The sequence below is a fragment of the Moschus berezovskii genome, chromosome 2, assembly GCF_049115385.1.
Source record: "Moschus berezovskii isolate FMDL1 chromosome 2, NW_MosBer_1.0, whole genome shotgun sequence".
Taxonomy (NCBI): Eukaryota; Metazoa; Chordata; class Mammalia; order Artiodactyla; family Moschidae; genus Moschus; species Moschus berezovskii.
Genome location: NC_142461.1, coordinates 130,076,487 through 130,102,178, shown reverse-complemented (window position 1 = coordinate 130,102,178; position 25,692 = coordinate 130,076,487). Strand labels below are relative to the sequence as shown.

The 25,692-nt window shown below is 36.8% G+C and overlaps 1 protein-coding gene across 2 annotated transcripts in view; it reads right to left on the bottom strand.

The window, feature by feature from the left end:
- Positions 1 to 404: 404 nt before the first annotated feature.
- The window catches only part of ITGAV (integrin subunit alpha V), a 108,826-nt gene continuing 83,538 nt past the window's right edge, over positions 405 to 25,692 (bottom strand). For both annotated transcript variants that reach the window (XM_055398928.2, XM_055398929.2), the window contains exons 18-30: positions 24,031 to 24,168; positions 19,990 to 20,057; positions 19,249 to 19,396; positions 18,627 to 18,719; positions 15,094 to 15,173; positions 14,647 to 14,727; positions 13,749 to 13,854; positions 13,081 to 13,239; positions 12,145 to 12,258; positions 5,638 to 5,751; positions 5,429 to 5,536; positions 4,719 to 4,841; positions 405 to 4,465 (exon numbers count right to left, since the gene is read on the bottom strand). In XM_055398928.2, the coding sequence (XP_055254903.2) occupies positions 4,370 to 4,465; positions 4,719 to 4,841; positions 5,429 to 5,536; positions 5,638 to 5,751; positions 12,145 to 12,258; positions 13,081 to 13,239; positions 13,749 to 13,854; positions 14,647 to 14,727; positions 15,094 to 15,173; positions 18,627 to 18,719; positions 19,249 to 19,396; positions 19,990 to 20,057; positions 24,031 to 24,168 (1,428 nt within the window). In that variant the 3' untranslated portion in view covers positions 405 to 4,369. The remainder of the gene's footprint in view (positions 4,466 to 4,718; positions 4,842 to 5,428; positions 5,537 to 5,637; positions 5,752 to 12,144; positions 12,259 to 13,080; positions 13,240 to 13,748; positions 13,855 to 14,646; positions 14,728 to 15,093; positions 15,174 to 18,626; positions 18,720 to 19,248; positions 19,397 to 19,989; positions 20,058 to 24,030; positions 24,169 to 25,692) is intronic.

Genomic DNA, 25,692 nt, shown 5'->3' with positions numbered 1-25,692 from the left:
TTTATCACATAAAGTTGGTAGGCAGGTAGATTTCAATTATTTTTGCGTTTTTATTGGAATATAGTTACTTCACAACGTTGTGTTAGTTTCTGCTGTACAGCAAAGTGAATCAGCTATATGTTTACATATACCCCTCTTTTTTTGGATTTCCTTCCCATTTACGTCACCACAGAGCACTGAGTTCTCTAAGCTATACAGTGGGCTCTCATTAGTGATCTATTTTATACACAGTGTCGACAGTGTATATATGTCAACCTCCACCTCCCAACCAACACTCCTAAGAACTGGGACTTTTAAAGAGATGTGCCACTTCTTTGAGGTCATCCTTTTAGTGCATTGTTGCTGGCTCCTGTGATTAAAAAAACAACATCATAGAAGGAAAATAGAACATCCATGCACAAAAGTGGCACCACATGCTCAAGTTTATTGAACAGACACAAGTTACACATTGGGAACTAAGAAGAAGAACACTGTACCAGTTTTCACTAACTCAAATCAAGTTAGCAAATCATAAATTTTAGAACACACTCATTTTATGCCTCACCCAATGTGGGTGATCACAAGAGAGCTAAAGAAAGAAAATGACTTTCTATGTTACCTAGGTAGGAAATTAAGTGATATACACAACTTCCAAGTAACTTTAAGATACTGCAAAGTGTTTCAGATACTGAAACAGTGTTTCAGTGTTTAAGATACTGCAAAGGGAACAGTTCATGTCCAGCCTGGAATAGTGTAGAATGAATTAAGGGTAGAAGGACCTATCAGGGGCAAATAACTTCATTCATATGTCCATCTCAGAATCCCTCCTTCCTGCTAACAAAAATACTAATACACTCTTCTAGATTAGGTTTACTAAATTACAATTTGAAATATCTAGGTTTGGTTACATGGTTATATTGCACTTGAGAAGAATGACAGCAAAAAAAATCAAAAATTCAGTATCTCTGTCAATAAATTCATTATGTATGAGAAATTACAATGAAATACAAGCATACATGCATGCTACATGATACGTTCATTGTCCAAACTAGCCTACCAACAAGTTAAAAGAAATACTCTCTACAACACTGAGCATGACATCATTTCATTCTCTATTTTTGATCTTGTATTCAATTTTCAAATTTTGTATTTTTCTTATTAATCAAACTATCACATATATAAGCTATCCAAGAGCACTAACACAGTGGTACTGAGATAAGCAACAGTTGTACACAAATATTCCAAGAATGGCTTATTCTCTGCAAGCTCAACACTACACTCTGTATCACAGGAACATCTATCAATTTACAGACTGTATGCCTTATTAAAAACCCACTGATCTCATTATACACTATACTTTTGCCACATAAATCTCTCGCAGGGTTATGATTCACTATCAGAAATCTTTCACATCCTCTTAAAAAAGTCAGTATAGCCTCTAACACTTGAATTTTCTCTTTATATAAAGTATTAATGAGAATTTACTATGAATAATTAGTTTCAAAACAGGTAGAATTGTGGCACTAATATTTTGATTAACTGTTTTACAACTCAGTATTAAGAACTTAATCAGAATTACAATAATCACGAATTACAACAGAAAGGTAAAGGGAAGAAAAGGAAAGAGCATCCCTCACACAAATGTTTCTCAAAATATTAAGTCTGAAATAAATGCCTACATAAGAAATCAACAACATAATCAATTTCTTACCAATATCAAATGTTTTATGATATTCCCAATTCCAACGATATGTGATTTTTTAAACTGAATCAGATTATAAGAATTTTACAGTCAAAACAGCTGTAAGTTCTCAATAAATCACAAATACAGCAGTGATTATTTTTTGACATTTTAACCAAAACATTCACATTACTTTAATTCTGACATTTTGCCAAATATTTTCTTCAAAGACTAGGTTTTTAGTCTTCAAAGACTAGACTACCATATTTTTGCAGAGATAACACTTTCTTTTTTTTCTTAAAGAAAATACTATTGCTTTAAACTACAGTTCATAAGAGCAATTAAAACAATATGTTAATCTTCATGACAAGACCCTTCAGTCTCCTCCAGTCTAATGCTCTCCCAACCGAGCTATCTTAGCTCCTCCTTCAATCTTTCATAAAAGATTACATCTTGAGAGAAGAGGCCATAAAAGGAACAGATTGTGCAAGAGCAAATAGTAACATTTAACTTTTTGAAAGAGTGACTTTCTATCCAACAGATATTTTCAGGAATGACTGCTATTAGATGGGAAAACAGGTGAGGTAAATGCTGTTCTAGACCAACTTAGCAACTGTCTGGTGGCAGCCCTATGATAAAAAATTTTTTACTTAAAAAACTTTAAATTTATTGGTAACAAAAATACATATTGTATATGACTACCTACGATCTTTTAAGCTACTAGTAAAATCTATATTACAACACCGATTAATTTTGAAAATCACTAAAGCTAAATATAGGGTCTTGTTAATGTTCTAACTTGTACAACTCACCTACATATGCCTCTATTTTATGAATGTATTCTAGTTTAGCCACTTGTGTAGGGAGTTATAACACAAGCCATGGCAAGAAAATTTCAATTATCTTTAAAACATGGAAAAATATTCAATTATCTAAGGGAAATATTTATCATTGCCTAATGAAGGCAGTAGTTAAAAAGCTATTGAATTCTCAATTTCTAATGCACAACATGATGTAATTACACAAAAATAGGTATAATTTACAGTTATCCCCAGGCCTGGAGGAACTGTGAATAATTCACATAATCTTCTAGAAGATTCATCACCCTACAGACTTAAAAAACTACAACTCGCCTTATTTAAAATCCTAGAAAAGTAGTTTATATTAATAAAACTAAGAAAATTTTAAAATTTTAAATTCAATAACTTGAATTGCCTATAAAATAACCTCTAAGAAGTTATTATGATAGCTGAGACTGGTTTTACATGTTATACCTGGTTTCAACCGAGGTAATATCCAAGCGAGTGGCATCACGCTACTCGCAGAAGTAAACCAGTGAGCTACCTTAAGAATTTCAATTCCATGCCTTTCTCGTGGGATTCAGAGGTGGAGTGCACGTGCTTATAAACTGCAAAGTTTCCTCATTGATCGTGACACATTCTCAATAACAGTTTTGAAAATATAAGGAAAAATACATATATAGGAGGAAAATAAATTAATCCCAACTAAAAACTCTTGCTCTAATCTAAGAACAAACTATCCAATAAGCAACTCTATCAAAGAACTACATAGCCTTTTAATTTAAATGCTTTTTTTTTTTTTTTGGTATTATCTACACCCAGACTAATGCAACAGAATATACTGTGGAAACAATTTCCAATTCCATATTGCTTCAAGCATCACGATGCTTAGCAGAAATTAAACAATTACACAAAAGAGGCAATTTTGATTATAAAACTAATTTTTAGTATAAGTTGACTTAAAGGATTTGAAATATAACTTGTGTGTGTATTAGTCGCTCAGTCAAGTCCAACTCTTTGTGATGCCATGGACCGTAGCCTGCCAGGCTCCTCTATCCATGGAACTTTCCAGGCAAGAGAACTCCAATACTGGAGTGGGTTGCCATGCCCTCCTCCAAGGAATCTTCTTGACCCAGGGATGGTACCCGCATCTCCTGCATTGCAGGTAGATTCTTTACTGCTGAGCTACCAGGAAAAACTAATTTTTTAGTATAAGTTGACTTAAAGGATTTGAAATAGAATTTAAACTTATACAAAATAAAATGTAATCAAATGGACCGTGGATAAAAATATAAATAAAAGTTTAATAGCATGTACTCAATTTTCACATTAAAACAAAAATCTGTACCTTTGCAGTTACAAGAAAGAGTTTGGATGGGATCATTCTTTTTTCTTTTTTTAAAGTCCTACCATATAGGTAATATTAAAATCCAAGTTTATACAGCTATGAAGTTAGCTTGAAAACTCAAGTGTAGTGTAATGTGTATTAACATTATGTATCTGCACAAAAGATGTGGATCCTAAGGTCCAAATTTGGGTTGCTTTAAAACAACAAAAACAACGACAAACAAAATCCAACATACAAAATTAGAAACAGTAATTGTAGGAGGTACTATTTTAGATAAAGTGGTAACTCAGGCACTATCTTATGTACACTGAAGAAGACCTATCACTTGAAATGTTATTATTTAAATACCTAAAAACACAAGTCAGTAGGTGTATTAAATGTATGTCTGAACTTAATCATAATGAAAAGGATGACAAATATTGCTCTCACTTTGTGGTTAATACCAATGGGCACCATCAGCAGTACAGTCTTAGAATTTTATTCCTCAGGAAGGAAATTAAAATCTAAATTGAAGTTGGAACTTCCAATGGATCAGGATGTAGCGTTACTTAAAAAATACAGTTAAGTTTCTGAGTTTCCTTCACCATTTTCATGAGGCTGAAGCTGTTCCCTTTCTTGTTCTTCTTGAGGTGGCCGTACACGCTTAAAAAACCCCATCTGTCAGTTGAAAGAAAAAAAAAACTAACATCACTGCTACATCAATTAAAAATACAGAAAGTATTCTGAGTGACCATAATATGGCCAAGGAAATTTTAAATGGTACTTAGTTCAACTTTTCTTCCTTCAAATGATAAGGCATGCTCATCACACATCATTAAAGGTCCAACTCCTCTGTCCCGTCCTTTTTTCCTCTCTCCCTTCTTTGCTTCTGCTTCCCCTCCCTCCCTCTCTTCCTAAGTCCATCACTTACCCTGTACATTACGAAAACTAAAACAGCCAGTAACAACAATCCTGCTAGAACCGCTAAAATGATCACCCACACAGGCACAGGCATGGGTGCTGGCTGAATGCCCCAGGTGACATTTGTGGTAACCTATTGGGGAGAAAAAAGTTCTTGAGTCTTAAAAATAGTTCACTGAGCTATTCAACAAATATCTGAATATATACTGTATTTTAAGTTAATGTTATTGACATTATTTTCTAGTATATGCTAAGTTATCATTACACATCTGGCATCAATAGCATATACACACATGAAACTCTCAACTTTAGGCTAACTTCTGAATGTCTCTGAAATGATTTTTCAAATAAATCTGACCACCCACTTTATGATGCATTGGTTTTATTTTAATTCTCAAATTAAAGAGCTATAAAATGCCCTCACTTACTGCAGTTAATTTCCAACTTCGTAACTTTGTGGGAAGAGATTCCCCAAATTTTCCCACGTGAAATTCAGTATATGCTAAGTATATTACACACAATATGATGCTAAAGTAAAAGGTCTACCTTTAATAATTCTGGGATGGGGGAGTAAAATAGTATTAAACTTAGGTTATAATCCATTCAAATAACTCAATTACTTTAAATTATGAAAATAGTTAACTGCTAATGTTTAAAACAAAAACAACTACAGTATTTAACTGACTGCACTTATTTCATTTCCCAAAATCAATGACTTACCAATGTGGAGTTGAAGATGTCCTCAATTGGAAGGTTTTTATAAGGAAACTCTATGACATTAAATGAAGCAGACGACTTCAAAGAATATGAATGATTCTGGTTTTCCTTCTATATGGGAATAACAATAAGATGATTTTCTAGATGTCAGGCCTTTTTTATTTCTTTGAAAAAGTGGATAAATTTGCTGAATGCCGCCTCTCCCCACTTACATTCATAAAGGTCTCTGTCCACAGTAGGGACCTTACATACAGGATTGCACTCTTTCCTCTGTCTAGTCGCCCCACCTGGCAGACAATCTTCAAGCATTCAGCAATTCCACAACCCTGCCAAAAAAATTACTTACTTAAAAGAAAAGATCATTCTATCATCTCTTTAACATATGAAAGTTAGACATTTGACTTGTTTTATATGAAAGCTAAAGAGATCTAGATTCTTTTGCCTTATAGCAATAACGTTTAAAATGAGCAGGCAAACAGCTGAACCTATGAATGTTTCCTGTGATGAAGGGATTGGTTTCACTGTGATTTGTTACAGTAGGATAAAGTTTATAATATTAAATATTTACTTTTATAGCTAGAATTTAACATTCTTTAGGCAAATCCAGAGCATGGTGATTTAGGTGAGACATGAAAATCAGATCACAATATGCCTGTGGAAAAGAAAGAGAAACGGGATGAATCTTCAATAGTTATTCCACGTCAGACATGTGGAAATCAAGTGGCATGTTGATGGTCTTTGCCACATTTGGTGTTTTTAACAGTAACTTGAAGGCAGACAGAAGTAACAAATATTCACCACCTTTTATATGCTGGTCAACCTGCATTAGACATAAACTATAATGTCATATGCACACACCTCACAACAGTGCTGTCCAGTAACTGACACCTCCAGTTGATGACTAGAAACAGAAGCAAACTCCTCTGACCTGATGATAAAAGGCATCCATGAAAAGCGCACAGCTAATACCAGCTAATACTTACTGGTGAAAGAATGGATGCTTTTCCCATAAGATTAGGAACTGTATGACAACATCCATTCATGATACTTCTACTCTACACTGTTCAGAAGCTTCTCACCAGTGCAATTAAGCAAGAAAAAAAAATGAAATAAAAGGTATCCAGATCAGAAAGAAAAAAGTAAAACGATCTCTACTCAGATGATAGAATACTTACAAAAAACTTTAAAGAATCCAAAATAAAACTGCTAAAGCTAATAAACAAGTACAGAAAAGGTACAGAACACAAGATCAGTATATAAATGTAAATTATTTTTATATAAACTGGCAATGAAAAACAAGAAAATGAAAATTTTTTAAAAATTCTATTTTAAACAGAACTCAGAATAAAATATATAGAAGTTACTTAACCAAGGAAGTGTAAGACTTGTACACTGAAAACTACAAAATATTTTTGAAATAAAGAAAATAGCTCATAGTCAAGAACTGAAAGACTTAACATCAAAACAGCAATACTCTCAAAGTGATAGAGTTAATAAAATTGCTATTAAAAGTTCAACATGCGTTTTTGTAGAAATGGACAAGCTGGTCCTAAAATTCACATGGAATTGCCAGGAACCCCAACTAGCCAGGGCTTTCCTTGTAGCTCAGTCAGTAAAGAATCTGCCTGCAATGCAGGAGACCTGGGTTCGATTCCTGGGTTGGGAAGATTCCCTGGAGAAAGAAATGGCAACCCACTCCAGTATTCTTGCCTGGAGAATCCCATGGACAGAGAAGTCTGGCAGGCTACAGTCCACGGGGTTGCAAGAGTTGGACACAACTTAGCGACTAAACCACTACCAACAACAACCAGCCAAAACACTCTTGAAAAGCAGAAACACTGGGCAGGGGGTGCTCACATCCCTCAACTTCAACACTTACTGCAGAAAAACAATAATCAAAATAATTTGATACTGGCATTAGGATACATGCATAGATCAATGGGACAAAAGAGTCAAGAAATAAACCCATATATTCACAGTCAATTCATTTTCCACAAGGGAGTCAGGACCATTTAAAGGGAAGAGCTGGGTCTTTCCAACAAATGATGTTGCAAGAACTGGAAAACCACATGCAAAAGAATGAATCTGGGCTTCTGTTTCACATCATATACAAAAATTAACTCTGTATGGATCAGAGATATAAAAGTAAGAGCTAAGATTATAAAACTCAGAAAACCAGAAACCTTAGGTGTAAATCTCCAGGACTCTGGGATAGACAATGGTTTTTAAATATGACAGTAAAAATATAAGCAACACAAAAAAAAATATACTTGAGAAATCTGGACTTGTTCAAATTTAAAAACTTTTTGCATCAAAGGATACTATCAAGAAAGTAAAAAGACAACTTACAGAGAGAGAAACCATGTACAGGGTAGCATCTAGAACACTTCAGGACTCAACAACAAAAAGCAAACAACCCAATTTAAACATGGGCAAGTGGTTTGAATAGAGATTCCTCGAAAGAAGATACAGAAATGAAAACATGCTCAGCACCATTAGGCATTAGATGTCAAGGCTGTATATTGTCACCTTGCTTATTTAACTTCTATGCAGAGTACATCATGAGGAACGCTGGGCTGGAAGAAGCACAAGCTGGAATCAAGATTGCCGGGAGAAATATCAATAACCTCAGATATGCAGATGACACCACCCTTATGGCAGAAAGTGAAGAGGAACTCAAAAGCCTCTTGATGAAAGTGAAAGAGGAGAGTGAAAAGGTTGGCTTGAAGCTCAACATTCAGAAAACGAAGATCATGGCATCTGGTCCCATCACTTCATGGGAAATAGATGGAAAAACAGTGGAAACAGTGTCAGACTTTATTTTTTGGGGCTCCAAAATCACTGCAGATGCTGATTGCAGCCAGGAAATTAAAAGACACTTACTCCTTGGAAGGAAAGTTATGACCAACCTAGATAGTATATTAAAAAGCAGAGACATTACTTTGCCAACAAAGGTCCATCTAGTCAAGTCTATGGTTTTTCCCGTGGTCATGTATGGATGTGAGAGTTGGACTGTGAAGAAAGCTGATCGCCGAAGAATTGATGCTTTTGAACTGTGGTGTTGGAGAAGACTCTTGAGAGTCCCTTGTACTGCAAGGAGATCTAACCAGTCCATTCTAAAGATCAATCCTGGGTGTTCATTGGAAGGACTGATGCTAAAGCTGAAACTGCAATACTTTAGCCACCTCATGCGACGAGTTGACTCACTGGAAAAGACTCTGATGCTAGGAAAGGTTGGGGGAGGGAGGAGAAGGGGACGACAGAGAATGAGATGGCTGAATGGCATCACCGACTCTGTGGACATGAGTTTGAGTGTACTCCGGGAGTTGGTGATGGACAGGGAGGCCTGGCGTGCTGTGATTCATGGGGTCGCGGAGAGTCGGACACGACTGAGCGACTGAACTGAACTGAACTGAGGTCCTGCTGCTGCTGCTAACTCGCTACAGTCGTCTCCGACTCTGTGTGACCCCATAGACAGCAGCCCACCAGGCTTTGCCATCCCTGGGATTCTCCAGGCAAGAACACTGGAGTGGGTTGCCATTTCCTTCTCCAATGTGTGAAAGTGAAAAGTGAAAGTGAAGTCGCTCAGTCTTGTCCAACTAGTAGTGACCCCATGGACTGTAGCCCAACCAGGCTCCTCTGTCCATGGGAAATATCTAGGCAACAGTACTGGAGTGGCTTGCCATTGCCTTCTACTTCACTCCAATAAGGAGGACTACAAAAAAAATTTATTTGAAGGCAAATAGCAAGTGAAGGCAAGAATGTGGAGAAATTGGGACCCTCTTATACTGCTGGTTGGGAATGTAAAATGGTACAACCACTTTGGAAAACAGTTTTGCAGTTCTTCAAAAGTTAAATCAAGTTTGGCCGTATGACCATATGACGCAGCAATTGGACCCCTATATTTATTCTCAAAAAAATTTAAATACATGTTCACACACACATGTTTACAGTGGCACTATTCAAAATAGGCAAAAAGTGGAAACAACACAAACATTCATCAACTGATGAATGCATAAACGAAATGTGGTATTATCCACAGAATGGAATATCATCCAGCCACAAAACGACTGAAGTACTAATGCATGCTTCATGATGAACCTCAAAAACACTATGCCAAGTCAAAGAAGCGAAACACAAAAGGCCACTTTTTATATGATTTTGTTGATAGGAAATGTTCAAAACAGATGAATCCTTAGAGCCAGAAAGTAGACTAGTGGTCTCCAGAGACAGGTGGTAGGCGAGAAGGCAGTGGCTGCTTAGCGCACAGTGTTTCTTTCTGAAGTGATGAAAATGTTTTGGAGTTAGATAATGTACAATGTTGTGAATATATTAGAGATTACTAAATCGTGTATTTTAAAATGGGTAAAACGGCAAATTTTATGTAAGTTTTATCTCAAATATTTTAAAAATGTGATTCTGTACAAGGATAGAAAGAACAGGATCAAAAATGGGATGGATGTAGAAGGTAACTTCGAATTCACATGGGTTGGTCAGGGAAGTCCAATCTGCCACTTAAGAACAGCAGAAGGAGATGGGGGAGTAAGCCTCAGAGATAGCTGGGCAAAGAGCATTTTAGGGGGAGAGCAAATTTCCAAATTAGGAGGTAGAAAAGGCTTGGGCTGTCTGTTCAATGAAAAGCAAGGTGACCAAAATGGGAAGAGCAGAGTAAGGAGAGGAAATGCGGGCAGCAAGGCAGAAGCGCCCAGATCCTGTTTGCCTCGAAGGTTTTTTAGGCTCTGGTTTTCTCCTGAGTTAGATGGGAAGACACCGGAGTGACACAGTAGTAGCGTTCGTTGCTCAGTCATGCCTGACTCTGCGATCCCACAGACTGTAGCCCACCAGGCTCCTCTGTCCATGGCATTCTCCAGGCAAGAATACTGGAGTGGGTTGCCATGCCCTTCTCCAGGGGATCTTCCCGACCCAGAGATCGAACCTGGGTCTTCTGCATTGCAGGGAGATTTTTTACTGTCTGAGCTATAGGGAAGTCCTTGGGAGTGACATGACTTGACCAGTCTTTAAAAAAAGTCACTATGGCTTATGTGTGGCAAATACACTGTCATGCGGATAAGGACAGAAACATGCAGTCTAACTGGAGGTTTGGCAATAGTTCAAGTGCAAGAGAAAGGTGGCCTGGGTTAGACTGTGGCGGTGATACAGATGGCAACAAGGGGTCGCTTTCTGTGTGCTGCGAAGTAGATAATGACAGAATTTGCTGCTATGTCAGATATGAAGTTTGAGAGAAAGAAAAGAGTCAAGCACAATGCCCATGTTTTGGACAGAGAAACGAGTTGGTATTTACTAAAATGTGGGACACCACAGAAAGATTAGCGTTGTGAAAACTCAAGGGTATGTTCTTAGCATTAAGTGTAAGATCCCTATTTAAGAGGAGTTCCAGTAGATAGCTGGATAATAAAAGTCTGGAGTTCAATGCAGAGGATTGGGTTGGAAATATAAATCAAAGTCATCTACACAGAAACAGTACTTAATAGCCCTGAGAATGATTAAGGTCATTCACATGGAACTTGGGATACAACCTCTACAGTGACAGAAATCATCAGTGTGGATACACCTGCATTTCCCTAAGTGGTAGCCACTAGCCACACATGGCCAACGAATCCCTGAAATGTGGCTGGTATTTACAAAACTGGACCACATATATCTAATGAATGACTGGAAGTGGAGCAACAAGAAATCTGAGCCCTAAAAATCCTCTCCGGAGCTTAAAAGCCGAGAAATGGAGATTAAGCAGCAGAGAGTATTGGTAGGAGGAAAATCAAGAGAGTAGTGTTCTAGAAGCAAGATAGGAATGTTTCATTAAGGAGGAAGTGCTGAACTGTGCCCAAAAGTCACTGAGAAGTTAAACTGAAAGAGAGCTAAGAAGAATCACAGAATTCGGAGATATGAAAGTAACTGGTGATTCCTGCTGCTGCTGCTGCGTCACTTCAGTCGTGTCCGACTCTGTGTGACCCCATAGACAGAAGCCCACCGGGGTCCCCCATCCCTGGGATTCTCCAGGTAAGAACACTGGAGTGGGTTGCCATTTCCTTCTCCAATGTGTGAAAGTGAAAAGTGAAAGTGAAGTCGCTCAGTCGTGTCCGACCCTTAGCGACCCCACAGACTCCAGCCTACCAGGCTCCTCCATCCATGGGATTTTCTAGGCAAGAGCACTGGAGTGGCTTGCCATTGCCTTCTCCGCTGGTGATTCCTAGTGAACATAAACACTACACCAGGTGCTCTGCTAGCTATGGTTTGTAGATATTAAATTTTAATATGTTTTAACATGTTAAATTTTAAGAACTGGAGTGACAAACCTCTCTATAATATTATAGTCATTAGACGGGCTGACTCAACAAAAGATGATCATAATGTTAATTATTGTCAGGTTTTTTCTTGAGGCCTTCCGGGTTTTTTCTACAGTGCTGCACATAAGTTGCAAAAATTAGAGTGAGACCAAGAAAGAGGTCAGTTAAATGAGCGCAGTTAGAAAAATAAGTTAGAATATGAAACATATTTATTAGCAATCTAAAAAGATAGATGCTTTGAATAAAATGTGGTGTTAATCCAGTTAGGAAGAGGAAAGTAAAAGGAGTGAATGGTATTAAAATATATATTCTTTCCAGCACAGCTGTTGTTATTTTTGAAATGTTCTTTGGCATCAGTTCTATAATCACATATTTTAAAACATTTAAAGTGCTTGTTGTTGGAATGGCACTTACCAAAGTGTGAACATCTCCTTCATTGAGGGTGAGATCCCGCTTCGTGATGAGATGGTTCCGGTCGCCTTGCCCACCAATTGTATCATTTTTTTCACTTGTTTGTGAATTTGAGATCTAGGATTACATGAATAAACTGGTGGTAAATAACAATGGAAAATATTTTGCATAAACATTTTGGCATAAACTGTTACACGTGATTAAAATACAGCCACTAGAAATTTGGTATGATAGAAAATTCACCACTTACTATATGGCTAAAACTAAGCACAGAAAATAAAGATGAGTCCTTAATATGTGGGAAAAAATTACCTCTGCCTAGCCATCATTTTCTCCCCTTGCATAGTGAGAGGAGAAATTGATAAAATATACAAAACAGTCTGAAATTTCACAGTGTACATCTGTGCTGTGTGTCAAGAGTATACATTTTTTGTTTTGTTTTTTTAACCCTCCTTTTTCCAAACTGCAACAGCTTCTTATCCAAAGACACATGCTAGGATGGAGAGGACTATATCTAAAAGTAAAAAGAATTCCATAAAATGATATTTTCTAGGTCAAGTCAAAAAACCCAAGAGTAAAATGTTATATCATACCCCAAAGACAAAAATTTGTACATCCAAACACCCCTGATATAATATCACATGTGGATAAAGCCACTATGTGCTGAAACCAAAGTCAAACTGGATCACTCAAGAATATCTCCAGAGGCTCACTAAATACTACATAAATAAATGGCTCAGCAGAACGTCATAGAATTCATCCTTAATCATTACATAAATAAACAATCTAATCCATAGCATACTGGTTATGAACTAAAATATTTTGCAGAATGGATTTATTACTAAAACAATAGCTTTATTTTACGCACTTCTTTTATAGATTTAGAAAGAAAAGCAATAAAACATCAGCATAATAAACAGCTGCTACGAAGCATATTACCTTAATTCTCAAAGGGTTAATCTCCATATCTGAAGTGCAGTTCATTGGCCCATCAATATCATATTGAAGGATGTACAACAAGGTGTTATTGTTATATTTGTAAGGCCACTGAAGATGTAGCATTGCCTTGCTGAATGAACTCGGACCATTGTTTCTCAGCTAATGAGGAAAAGAAAATGTAAATACTTTGGGCAAAAATCTATAATTCTTCCCCTACGTCATCTTTAGGAATCCTGAAGCAACAGCATTTGAAAAAGAGCAGAGTTTCCATAGTGACTCTAATATTACATCATGATCATTAGTACGCAAAAGAATCAAACATCTGCTTCCAAATAGGGCAGTATGTGTTAGAAAATATTCTTCCTACAGAAGAAATTTACTCAACGACCTATTCCTTTTATCCAAGTACAACTAATCGGTTTTGAACAACAGTTTGTATAAAGAGCTTTCTTTTACCACTTGAAGTTACTTGTCTAATGGAAATGAGCTTAAGAATGGGGAAAAAATTCTAAGAAATCTCTGGTACAAAATTAAACTATGCAGAGTTTACATAAAAGTTACATAGATTTGTTTTCTTTTTGTTTTTTGGACTTGTTTTTTAAAAGCAGTCTATCTGTTCCTTCCTCTGTTGTCTCTCTGCCAGATATCAATTAAATCCAACTGCAAACCTCATAGATGTGCTGAACAACAGGCCCAACATCTTCTTCAGTCTCAGGGTTCTCTTTGTACTTCCAATTTGGAATCGGAAGAAAGATATGATCAGGACTTGAGACTCTAAACAATGACCAAAGAAAACCTACCATGAATATCAAAATGATATGGTCAGTTCATTTTCAAAAGTACCTAGTATCCAAATGAATAAAATCAGAATTTTAAAAAAAAACACCAGACAAAAAAAATTATACTGGCATGTGTACATGCACAGCTGGACATACAAACACTTCTTCACTGAATCCAGTGTGACAGATGAATTGGTAATAGGCAAACATTTCTGTATAAGAGTTCAATAAATTAATTTTAAGCGGCTTTAGCCATGTCTGGTTTATTACCAGAGAATTAGCAAATAAATATTTAGGTCTTTGGAATCCACCCAGAGCCTTCTTATTCCTACAGAAGCTATAGTTCTAGTAAAATCACTATGAAACATGGAACATATACTATCCAAAAGAAGTTAGGGGGCCTAAGACTTGGACATATGTTATGTACTGTGCTTAGTCGCTCAGTCGTGTCTGACCCACTGCAGCCCGCCAGGCTCCTCTGTCCATGGGGATTCTCCAGGCAAGAACACTAGAGTGGGTTGCCATGGCCTCCTCCAGGGATCCTTCTCAACCCCAGTCTCCCGTATTGCAGACGGATTCTTTACCATCTGAGCCACCAGGGAAGCCGTGGACATATCTATACCTATGGCTGATTCATGTTGATATTTGGCAGAAAACCACAAACTCTGTAATTATCCTTCAATTAAAAAATAAATAAATTTTTTTTAAATGTTAAAAAAAAAGTCACTACTTTTTAAAGTAGTTTAAATCATGAGAATAAGATACTCAACTGGGTAATCATACTGACCCTCTTATCTCAACAGCAGCTAAAACAGCAAGGTCAACTTTGTAAGATACAACCGGGCTTACTTTATCAAAAAGATTGGAGCTGAAAAAGAAAAAAATAAATTTAGGACTGAATTTGATGAGCATAATTATCATCCTACAGAAGCAAATGCAGTGAAACTAAAAGTGAACAAATGAAAAGCAATAAAGAAATGACAAACTGCACAAAATAATTATTTTCATTAGCATTTAATTCTAAGATGATTTTTATTTAACTTTTATTTTTGTCTTAAAACTCAAAAAATAATAAAATTATTCTTATGTAAATATTGGTCTTAAAATTTGATAACTAAGTACTAAAATTTTAGTCTATCCTATTCCATAATACTTAAGTATACTGCAAAATATATTTATAACAAATAGTATTTCCTCAAAAGTTATTATAGACAGAAAAAAGTTGTCTTCACACCTTTGAATCTGTAAATCAAATTTCACAGACGTATCCATCTCTGATTGCTGGTGCACACTGAAACGAAGACCAGCTAAGAGCTAGAGGAGGAGGAAAAGAAGGTGAATGCTAGTCAGAAACAGTCAAATAAGTGAAACTTCAAATCCAATGTCCAAAGAAAAAAGAATGGTCTAAAACAGTCTTTTTCTGAACTTAAAACTGAAAGTTCTCTAGCAAAAATAACTAAGCCTGCTGCTGCTGCTGTTCAGTCACGTCAGTCGTGTCCGACTCTTTGTGACCCCATGGACAGTAGCATGCCACGGTCCTCTGTCCGTGGAATTCTCCAGGCAAGAACACTGGAGTGAGTTGCCATGCCCTCCTCCATAGGATCTTCTTGACCCATGGATTGAACCCGCGTCTGTGTCTCCTGCATTAGGCAGATTCTTTACCAGTGAGCCACCAGGGAAGCCCTAACTAAGTCTGATCTTCTATCAGATCCCTTTAAATTAAGATACTCAGGCCAATCCATAATGGAGCCTGTTTAACAACAATGATTAATCACATCTCCTTATAATATTAACTAATTATCTCCTTATAACATTAACTAATATTAACTTTCCAAAAAAATGCAAGAGGAACCACTGATCCAATCTAAGTACAGTAGTTATGCACAAGATTCAGTGATAGGAAGCTAATACCTGAACTTGTGTTGATGGAGCAGGAAGAAATAGATGGTTTACAAGACTGAGAGAGCCTGACTAAAAAAGAGAGAAGTAGGGCCAGAAGCAGAATTTCTCTACATCACCCACAAGCCCATCAGTAACAAACATCTTAACTTCTGCAGGCAGAAAATTGTTATTTTAAAGAAAACAATCGAGCTACAAAGTTAGAGAAAGCAGGCTTCTTGGAAGTCATATAAAAGATATCTAAAAATGGCCCTTCTAGGGGACTTCATCAAACCACCTCTCACTTTACAAAGCCTGGAGCCAGCCGTAAGAATTAACCTGGAATTATCTTTCCTGAATACACAGTGAATAAGAAAGTTAGAGAAAATGAGTGTATGAGAAAATAAAAGGCACGTTCACTTCTTAATAAAACACTGCATTAAATACAAGTGAAAAATGTAACTCTGAGGACTCTGTTCAAGCTGTCTTCCCCAAGAGACCATACATCTAGAAATAATTATGACTTTTAAGGGAAAAATATATTTAAAGAAATATGGAATATTTTTTATTGAAATATATTAATATTTGACACACAACACTGTGTAAAGTTAAGGTATACAACATGTTGATTTCATATGTTACATGATTACCATTGCAGCAATAACTGTAACTCTGTCACATTACAAAATTATAACTTCTTTTTTGGTGGTTGGAATAATTAAGATCTAATCTCTCACAAGTTTGACACCATACTCTTGTCTATAATCATTACATGGCACATTAGATCTCTAGGACTTATTTACTAGTCACTGAAAGTCTGTACCCTTAAATAACATCTAATAGGACTCTGTCTATAAGGGTAGATATGGAATTTGTAGTCCCATATTATTACAGATAATGCCAGGCTGGATGAAGCTCAAATTGGAATCAAGATCGCATCCAGTCCCATCACTTCATGGAAAACAGATGAGAAAAAAATGGAAACAGTAACAGACTTTATTTCCTTGAGTGCCAAAATCAATTCAGACAATAACTGCAACCATGAAATTAAGACACTTGCTTCTTGGAAGAAAAGGTATGACAAACCTAGACAGCATGTTAAAAAAGCAGAGACATCACTTTGCCGAAAAAGGTCCCTATTGTCAAAGCTATAGTTTTTCCAGGAGTCATGTACGGATGTGAGAAGTGGGCCATGAAGGCTGCTGAGCACCAAGGAATTGCTACTTTTGAACTGTGGTGCTGGAGAAGACTCAAGAGTCCCTTGGACAGCAAGAAGACCAAACCAGTCAATCCTAAAGGAAATCAACCCTGAATATTCATTGAAAGGACTGATGCTGAAGCTGAAGTGAAGCTCTAACACTTTGGCCACCTGATGCGAAGGGCCAACTCACTGGAAAAGACCCTGATGCTGGGAAAGGCTGAAGGCAGCAGGAAAACGGATGATAGAGGACGAGATGGTTGGATGGCATCAGTGACTCAATGGACATGAGTTTGAGTAAACTCCAGGAGATAGCAAAGGACAGGGAAGCCTAGCATGCTGCAGTCCATGGGGTAGCAAAGAGTCAGATACGACTGAGCGACTGAATAACAATTATCACAGATCTTCAAATTACCAATATCTTTGTTATTATTAATAAATTAAATTCTATTGAAAAGGCAACAAGGAATAAACTGCTGCTTTTTTTCCTCTTGATACTAGCAATTCAAAAAGGTATATTTTGTCTCCGTTTTTAGAAGATTTGGGAAGCAGTGCACTGAGTGCTTCTTCTCAAGCTTCTGGGCTCCCTTCTCCGCCACCTAAAGAGGAGTCTGAGCCAACCAATGTGCAGTCTGATCCTAATGGGATGACTTTACAGGTTTCATGTTAATAAAGTGTGAAGTGAAAGTGTTAGTCATTCAGTGTCTGACTCTTTGCAAACCTATGGACTGTAGTTCGCCAGGCTCCTCTGTCCATGGAATTCTGCAAGCAAGAATACTGGAGTGGGTAGCCATTCCCTTCTCCAGGGGATCTTCCCAACCCAGGGATGGGACTTGGGCCTACCTACTTGCAGGCAGATTCTTTATAGTCTGAGCCACCAGGGAAGCCCCAGTTAATGAGATCACTCTAACTCACCTAAGAATAACAGTCTCAGTATTTGTTACAGTAGCTTCGAGAATGCATTAAAGCATCAGTTTAAAATATCAAAGTTACAATCTCAGTCCTTAGCTTAAATCATGTTCTCATCCATTCACCAAACTGAAGGCAAAGAGCAGCTTACTGAATACAGGTAATAGCACAACTCACTACTTTAGTATCTTAATCAAAACTAAGCTCTAATAATGATTCCATTCTAAATCAAAACCAACTGAAATACTATTTTGAAGTTTTTATTTAAACAAAAAAACAAAACAATTACTATGGGACTTCCCTGGTGGTCCAGTGGCTGAGAATCTGCCTTGTAATGCAGGGGATACCGGCTCAACCCCAGGTCCCGGAAGATCCCATATGCTACAGGGTAGCTAGACCTATGTACCACAACTGCTGAGCCTGTGCTCCAGAGCCCGCGTGCTGCAGCTACTGCAGCCTGCATTCTGTGACAGGAGAAGCCACCACAGCGAGCAGTCCGAGCACCTCAACAAAGAGTGGCCTCTGCTCACCCCAACTGGAGAGGGCCCACGTGCAGCAACAGGACCCACCATAATCAAAACATAAATAAAACAGTCACACAAATGACTGCGGACAAACCCACAGAAGAGACCCACCATAATCAAAACATACTTTCAGGGATCATTTCTATAGTTCGAACCATAAATAAAAAACAATCAAACAAATGACTGTGGGAACCCACAGAAAACTATGCGACTCTCTCTGAAAGAAAAAAAGAGACCCATTTAATTAAAATGTCTTACTTGAGTTCCAGCCTTCATTGGGTTTCCAAGGTCACAAACCACCTGGCGGGTTTGGTTCTCTGTCTTAAATGCACAGGAAAGTCTTGCTAAGGCCTTTGATAGACGAAGAAAGAGGATTGAAGGGAAAACAAATTAACCACTAAAAAAAAAAAAGCAGAAGCCATACTAAAATTGTAAAGTTTCTAGACAATATCATACAGTTCGATGTTTGGGTTTCTTGCTTTACAAAGCAAATAGATCTAGTTGAGTAATGAGGGATTTGGGGGAACCAGAACTGTGTTCAGTTGCCACATATAAATGCAAAAGTGTTTCTGAACGATCCCTAGAGGACTTAGACACATAACCATATTATTTCTGACAAATTATTTGATGGCCAGGCTTAGACACTTTATCCATCTGACCTTGGGTCAGGCACTTAGATAGCAATTTTTTAAAAGTCGTATCAATGCATTATGCAAAGTACTAGGCTTGAAAAGAATTATGTAAGACAGGCACTCTATTGTCTAGCAATTTAGCCTTAGGTAGAACAGCAAAACTGTAGTATAATAAATAGGGTAGCTGCTCATTAATGTTAATGTGAACCATGAGTGCATTTCGATTTTTAAAGAGGCAGCTGGCTTACTTCACTGTTGCGGACGACCCCGATGAAATCAGCCTGCAGTGGGATGGAAACGATGAGCTCGGCTTCATAGGCACCTTCTCCCTGATTCTGAGCCTTAACAATCAAGGTCAGAGGATTGTCGTCCCCAATATAGATCTTCTTTTGATCACTACAAGTTAATATAAATCTAGTCAATGAAGAAAGACTGCGCAGCAAGAGCATCACTGTTCAAAGCACTGACAACATGTCCAACAGCGTCTCAGGATATTTTGAGACCACTGCACAGATCAACACCGAACTGGAAATAGCACACTGGGTGCAAACTCAACATTTCTCCCAATGAAAGAAAACACCAATGCCTTTCTCTAATCACTATCACTCAAATCTATTATGGAAATAATTTTATATCCCTTTGTACTTATTAATTTCCTGATTTTTTCTAAAAGTTGAACTAATCCCCTGGTCATGATACTTACAATATTTGCTATAATTTATACATCATATAAAATGGTAATACGTCTTTAAGAGAATACAATGCTACTTTGTGACACTACTCCATACTGATGAAAACAGATCTGTTAACCTAGGCAGCTGGTGAAACATACAGCCTATTTTTCTAAAGCTCAATATTCACTCCTTTACTGAAAACCATGCATTATCCTCCAATATAACTAATTCTCATTGCTATTACTTTAATAGAAAAATGTGCTCTTTCATTTCAATTTCTTATTATACACTCTTATTATTTGGAGCAAAACTTACCTATCTACAGAAACCTCCAGTTTGGGTTTACAGACATTGTCTTCACCACAGTCAAGTAGAATATGAGCCTAGAAAAAAGTTTTTTACTTTTTTCTACATGAATAAATACCAATACAGGTCACACACACAGTGTATACTAATATATATGGATGTATATGAATATACATGTATATATTTATAAACACTCAACTTATATATATCCTGAATGCAAAAGGGATCATGGCTGCCTATTTTTAAACAGGTTAGCTAGTAAGAATGAAAAGGAAGGAAAAGATTCATAGGGTATAACACAATTAGTTGGAACCTTTGAGGGCTATCTCGAATTAAGCTGTTATGACTTTGGAATGAAGTGTAGAATAGAAAGTAATATTGAAATTGGAGTTCAGCTTTAACCTGCTACTGCTAAGTTGTGTGATCTTGGGCCAAAGAAGCTCCTTTACAGAATTTCTCATTACAGACTATGCCTCTGGAGAGCACAGAATACAGAGTAAAAGAATAAGGCACTGTGGATACATAGCAGCAATTCAGACGGACAGACCAAACGGAACAGAAACGGGATGAAAGGAGTTCCGCATTGGCATGGCCATCTGCAAAGAGATAAAGAAAAAGGAATCAGAAGCATTAAGTTAGCAGATCCAAGACAGGTACAATAAGCAAAGACCTCAACACTTTCTCCCTCTAGATATCACCGTATGACATGTCAGCCGGAACACTGTGGAAAACCCAGCAGAAAGACACAGTGGAGGAAGCAGAAGAAGAAGTTGGGCAGGATGTGAAATAAGAAACATAAAAATTAATAAAAGAGGAAAGAAAAAACAATTATGCCATTCTTGGTTTGTCTATTGTTAACATCCAAAGGGCTTCAGGTCTTAAGGCAAACAGAAACGAAAAAGATTTAAAGGGGAAAAATAGTGACAGGCTTTCTTGAACACAACAACAAAACTGTATGCTTTCAAGTTACAGGGATATATGGCTTCCCAGAGTAAAATTATATGATAGAGATCTTAATTGGCAACGTAACTGGGATGAAACCCAACCATACAAGTTAACTAATTCACTGACCTAGATGTAAAGAGCTGCTATGTGTTTCAAGAAGTTGTGGGGAAAAGGCCTGGATCATTAGAAAAATTTGAGGTAACTGCACAAGTCATACCAAAGACAATCAACTGCTAACTTAGTTCATGAACTAAGAGTGGAGTTAATGATATGTGATATGGTGTGTATTAAAAGTTCCAGCTAAAATGATGAGTATCTGAAGTTTGAAATGAGAATTATTATGAAATATTAATAAACTACGATAAAGGGATATTTGACCAACTACCACTCTACACTGAAGAAAAAGGATTAAGCTGGTATTGGTGCAACTACAGCATTAAAATACACTATCAGGAAAGAATAGCTTCAGAAATGGAAAAAGAACACTATCTTCCATTCACAGAGAACTAAATCTCTACAGTTACATGCTTAGTATCTTACACAGAGTAAGAACTTAATACACATTTGAATGAACAACCAGGAGGTGGTGGGGAGGGGAGGGGATTGGGTTAAAAAGCACTTTTTCTGCACAAAGCACTAAATCTGTAACTCCAAAGGATAAGGGTACAGAAAGGAAAACTCAAGAGCTCCTTTGTCCAATAGAGAAGCCACAGCAAGCTGCACGTGGCTTTTGAGCACCTGAAATGTACCTAGTATGATTGCCTGGAAAATCCCATGGATGGAGGAGCCTGGTAGGCTGCAGTCCATGGGGTTGTAAAGAGTCTCGGACACGACTGAGCAACTTCACTTTCACTTTTCACTTTCATGCACTGGAGAAGGAAATGGCAACGCACTCCAGTGTTCTTACCGGGAGACTCCCAGGGATGGCGGAGCCTGGTGGGCTGCCGTCTATGGGGTCACACAGAGTCAGACACAACTGAAGCGACTTAGCAGCAGCAGCAGCAGCAACATGAGAGGGGGCAGGGTGTGTGTGTGAGTTTTACATTTCATTTAATATTAATTAATTTAAATTTAAAAACTGATACTTAATTCTGTCACTGGAAAACTTTTAGTATAACTTTTAGAATAACTTGGCTATATGACTATTTTTCAGTTGCAAATTCTATGACTTCTAAATGCAGAACAAATATTTCTGACGAAGCTTTAGCATCCAAATTGAGATGTGCTATAGTATAATACACTCTGGATTTTGAAGACAGTAAAAAACAATATAAAGAATTTCATGGAAAAGTTTATTTGGAAATATGGTTTTTAAAGAGGTAATTAAGTTAAAATGACATCGTTAGGGTGGACCCTAATCCAATATGATGGCTGTGGTGGTGAAGTCGCTAAGTCGTGTCCAACTCTTCCAGCCGCATGGACTGTAGCCTGCCAGGCTCCTCTGTCCATGGCATTCTCCAGGCAAGAATACTGCAGTGGATAGTCATTTCCTTCTCCAGGGGATCTTCCCGACCCAGGATCGACCCCGGGTCTCCTGCGTTGCAAGCAGATTCTTTACCGACTGAGCTATGAAGGAAGCCCCTAATCCAATATGACTGGTACTGTATAAGGAGATTAGAGCACTGACACAGAGGGGGCCACGTAAAGACGCAGGCAGAAAGTGAGCACGACAAGCCAGCGGGAAAAGCTTCCGAGGAAACCAGTTCTGCCCCCACTCTGATCTCCGACAGAATAAATTCCTGTTATTTCACCACCCATTCTGCGGCGCTTTGTAGTAGCAATCCTAGCAAACTAATACAGATATATTATTAAAATTACAGTCACCAGCTTTCTATTTTTTTAATGTTACTGATGAGTAAATTTAAACTACGAATGTGCCTCACATTATATTTCTATTAGAAAGCAATACTTTAAAGAGAATGTACAGTAAAAAAAAGTGAGCAATATGACCAGCGAAATAAAGGGCCATTTTAGAGAGAAGTAAATAAGCATGTTGGGATAGGTAATTAACACAGAAATGAGAGTTCATAATAAAACTAAGAATACAGAAGAAAGATGCCTAAGAGTAGGTAATGTCCTTGCTGAAACAAAAGTAGAACACGAAGGAAACAAAGATTCAGATAATGCAGAAGGGGAGGTGTAGAAAGGGAAGACAGTCAAACAGTAAAGCTATTATTTCCCTCAAAGCAGTTTCCAAAGTTAGCCAATTTAATAAGCTGCCTTTAAATTGGTATTAAAAGAGATTGGTGATCCCAGTAAACTAATGTTAACACTAATAGTTTCAAAAAAAATCCAGAATTATAAACAGAAAACAATCATTAACTCCTATATCAAAATGCATAATGTAAAAGTAACAATTAACTTTTTTTAAAAACTGTAAAACTGAACAACAGACTATAAGAGGCTCATATGTTCATTTTAAATTAATCAAAGTAAGCCTGTGCATCCCCGAAAAATATAAATTGTAAAAAATATGAACTAAGAACAATGTTTGTAAGTTCTATAGTAATGGGTAGTGGAAAGCAACACCTATGCTACTTACATGCAAAATAAATATGATAGTTATATAAAATAAATTATAATATTAAAACTATAAAATATAGCTAGCATATATGAAATATATTCCTTATAAAACTCTTTTTATTTTATCAAAAGAATGATTTATATACTATATATGCATATGTGTGTATATAAACTAGTTTTTAAAATATAAATATTTTTAAATTAAATTAAAATATAAAGATAACATAAACCTGTTTAGCAAAATATTAAAATACTATGTATTACTTGGCATTTTGTTGTTTTCCTTGAATTACTTTCTTGTTTCGTGTATTCAAAATGCAATCTTGTCTCCCTCTGCATATAAGTTGAGTGGCTTTGACTGTCTCTTCCCCTCTGACTTCTCTGACTACAAATGCAACATTATAGAAGCAATCCTTGCATGGCTGAGCCCCTTTGCTGTGCACCTGAAACCATCTCAATATTGTTAATCTGCTACACTCCAATGCAAAAAGACTAAAAATATAAAACAAAAGCAATCCTTTATGCTATGTAAAAAATGAATTATAAGATTTTTTTAAAAGATAAAATAATAAAGTACAGTACCTGTCGACTAACATTGGCAGGAGTAAATTGGTTAAGAATAGGTTGCAACCCTGTTGCATCAGCAGCTGTTCGATAATCCAACCAATACTCCATAAAAATAGTAATTGGAGTGAGTTTGTCTCTAAATTCAGATTCATCCTAAAAATGGGAAAGCTTTGAATTAATTACAACATCAACCTAAATAAGACATCAAGCTATCTGTAAAAATCAGTAAGTGCACAATACAAAGCCAGCTGTACTCACCCCTTGATCCAATTCTACCAAAACTCTCTGTAAAACTACACTTACATAAGAATAGGATATCCATAAAGGAGACTATCATTATCCATTGAGAATCCTTAAGGAACTTTGTTTTGTAATGTAATATTTGATTCACACAAAAATATATGAGCCCTGTTAATAAAATAAGCACTCCAACACAAACCCAATATAAATAATAACCAGGACATCCCCTGTATTGCTTAAGCTACCTACACACTCTTTTCATCCCTTTGTCTTCCTTCCAGAGGTAATCATTCCATTAGCTTGCTCATAGTAGTTTTACTCTAGTGCATATGTCTCTAAAACAGCATATCTTTCAGATTGCTTTTCCTGTTTATTTTAAAATGAGATGATACATCTCCTCCAGTTATTTGCTTCAACACTTTTTTTAGAAGATTCATTCGCATGATCGCATGTAGCAAGGTTAATTTTTATTGCTGAGTAACTGGAGTGGGTAGCCTTTCCCTTCTCAAGGGGATCTTCCCAACCCAGGAATTGAACCAGGGTCTCCTGCATTGCAGGCAGATTCTTTACCAACTGAGCTATCAGGGAAGCCCATGTTGAGTAATACTTAAATCCGCAGTTTATCAATTCTTTTTTGGATTTCTTTGGGTTTTTGGTTTATTTTTGCTATTACGAAAAAAAATAATGTATCATTCTACACAGTGGAAAAGAGATTTGTCAACTCTCTAAGATAATAACATATTATCTTCCAAAATCTTCACAGCATTTACACTGCCATCAGCAACACATAAGAATTCTCATTAATTCACATCTGGACCAAGCAATAGGTACTGGTAGACTTTGTCTGAGTGTAAAATGGTACTTCTTCATAGTTGAAGCTTGAGGTATTTGTCTTGTTTATAAATATCATGAACAGTTATTTAATCAAAAACCTTTCTTGCACTTCAAGTAAGATGGCCATGTTTTCAGTCTATTCATGGGTGAAGTTACACTTCTACACTCTAGAATACATGCAAGTTGGTCTGTTTTTCAATCTTCTTTATAAACAGCTTGGATTGAGTTTGCTTATGTTTGGTTAGTAATTGTACGTCTATGTCTTTGTGTAAGACTCATGAATTCTTCTTGTTTATCTAGGCCAATCTAGGTATCAATTACACTGGCTTCAGAGAATAAACTGGAAATACATCTTGTTTTTCTATTCTTTCTAAGAGCCTGATATTGGAATGTCTCATTCCTGACAGCTTAGACAATATTGCCTATAAAATTATTTAGGTCTTGTGATCTGTTTGTGTAAAGACTCTTAAACTGCCAGTTTAATTTTCAGAAAGGTTTATATGGTTAAGTGGATTGTTTGTTTACTATTTCAAGTAACAGTTGTGTTATGTTTTTCTAAGAACGTTTTTGTTTTCTTGGTACAAGGTTGTTCATAATATTTTA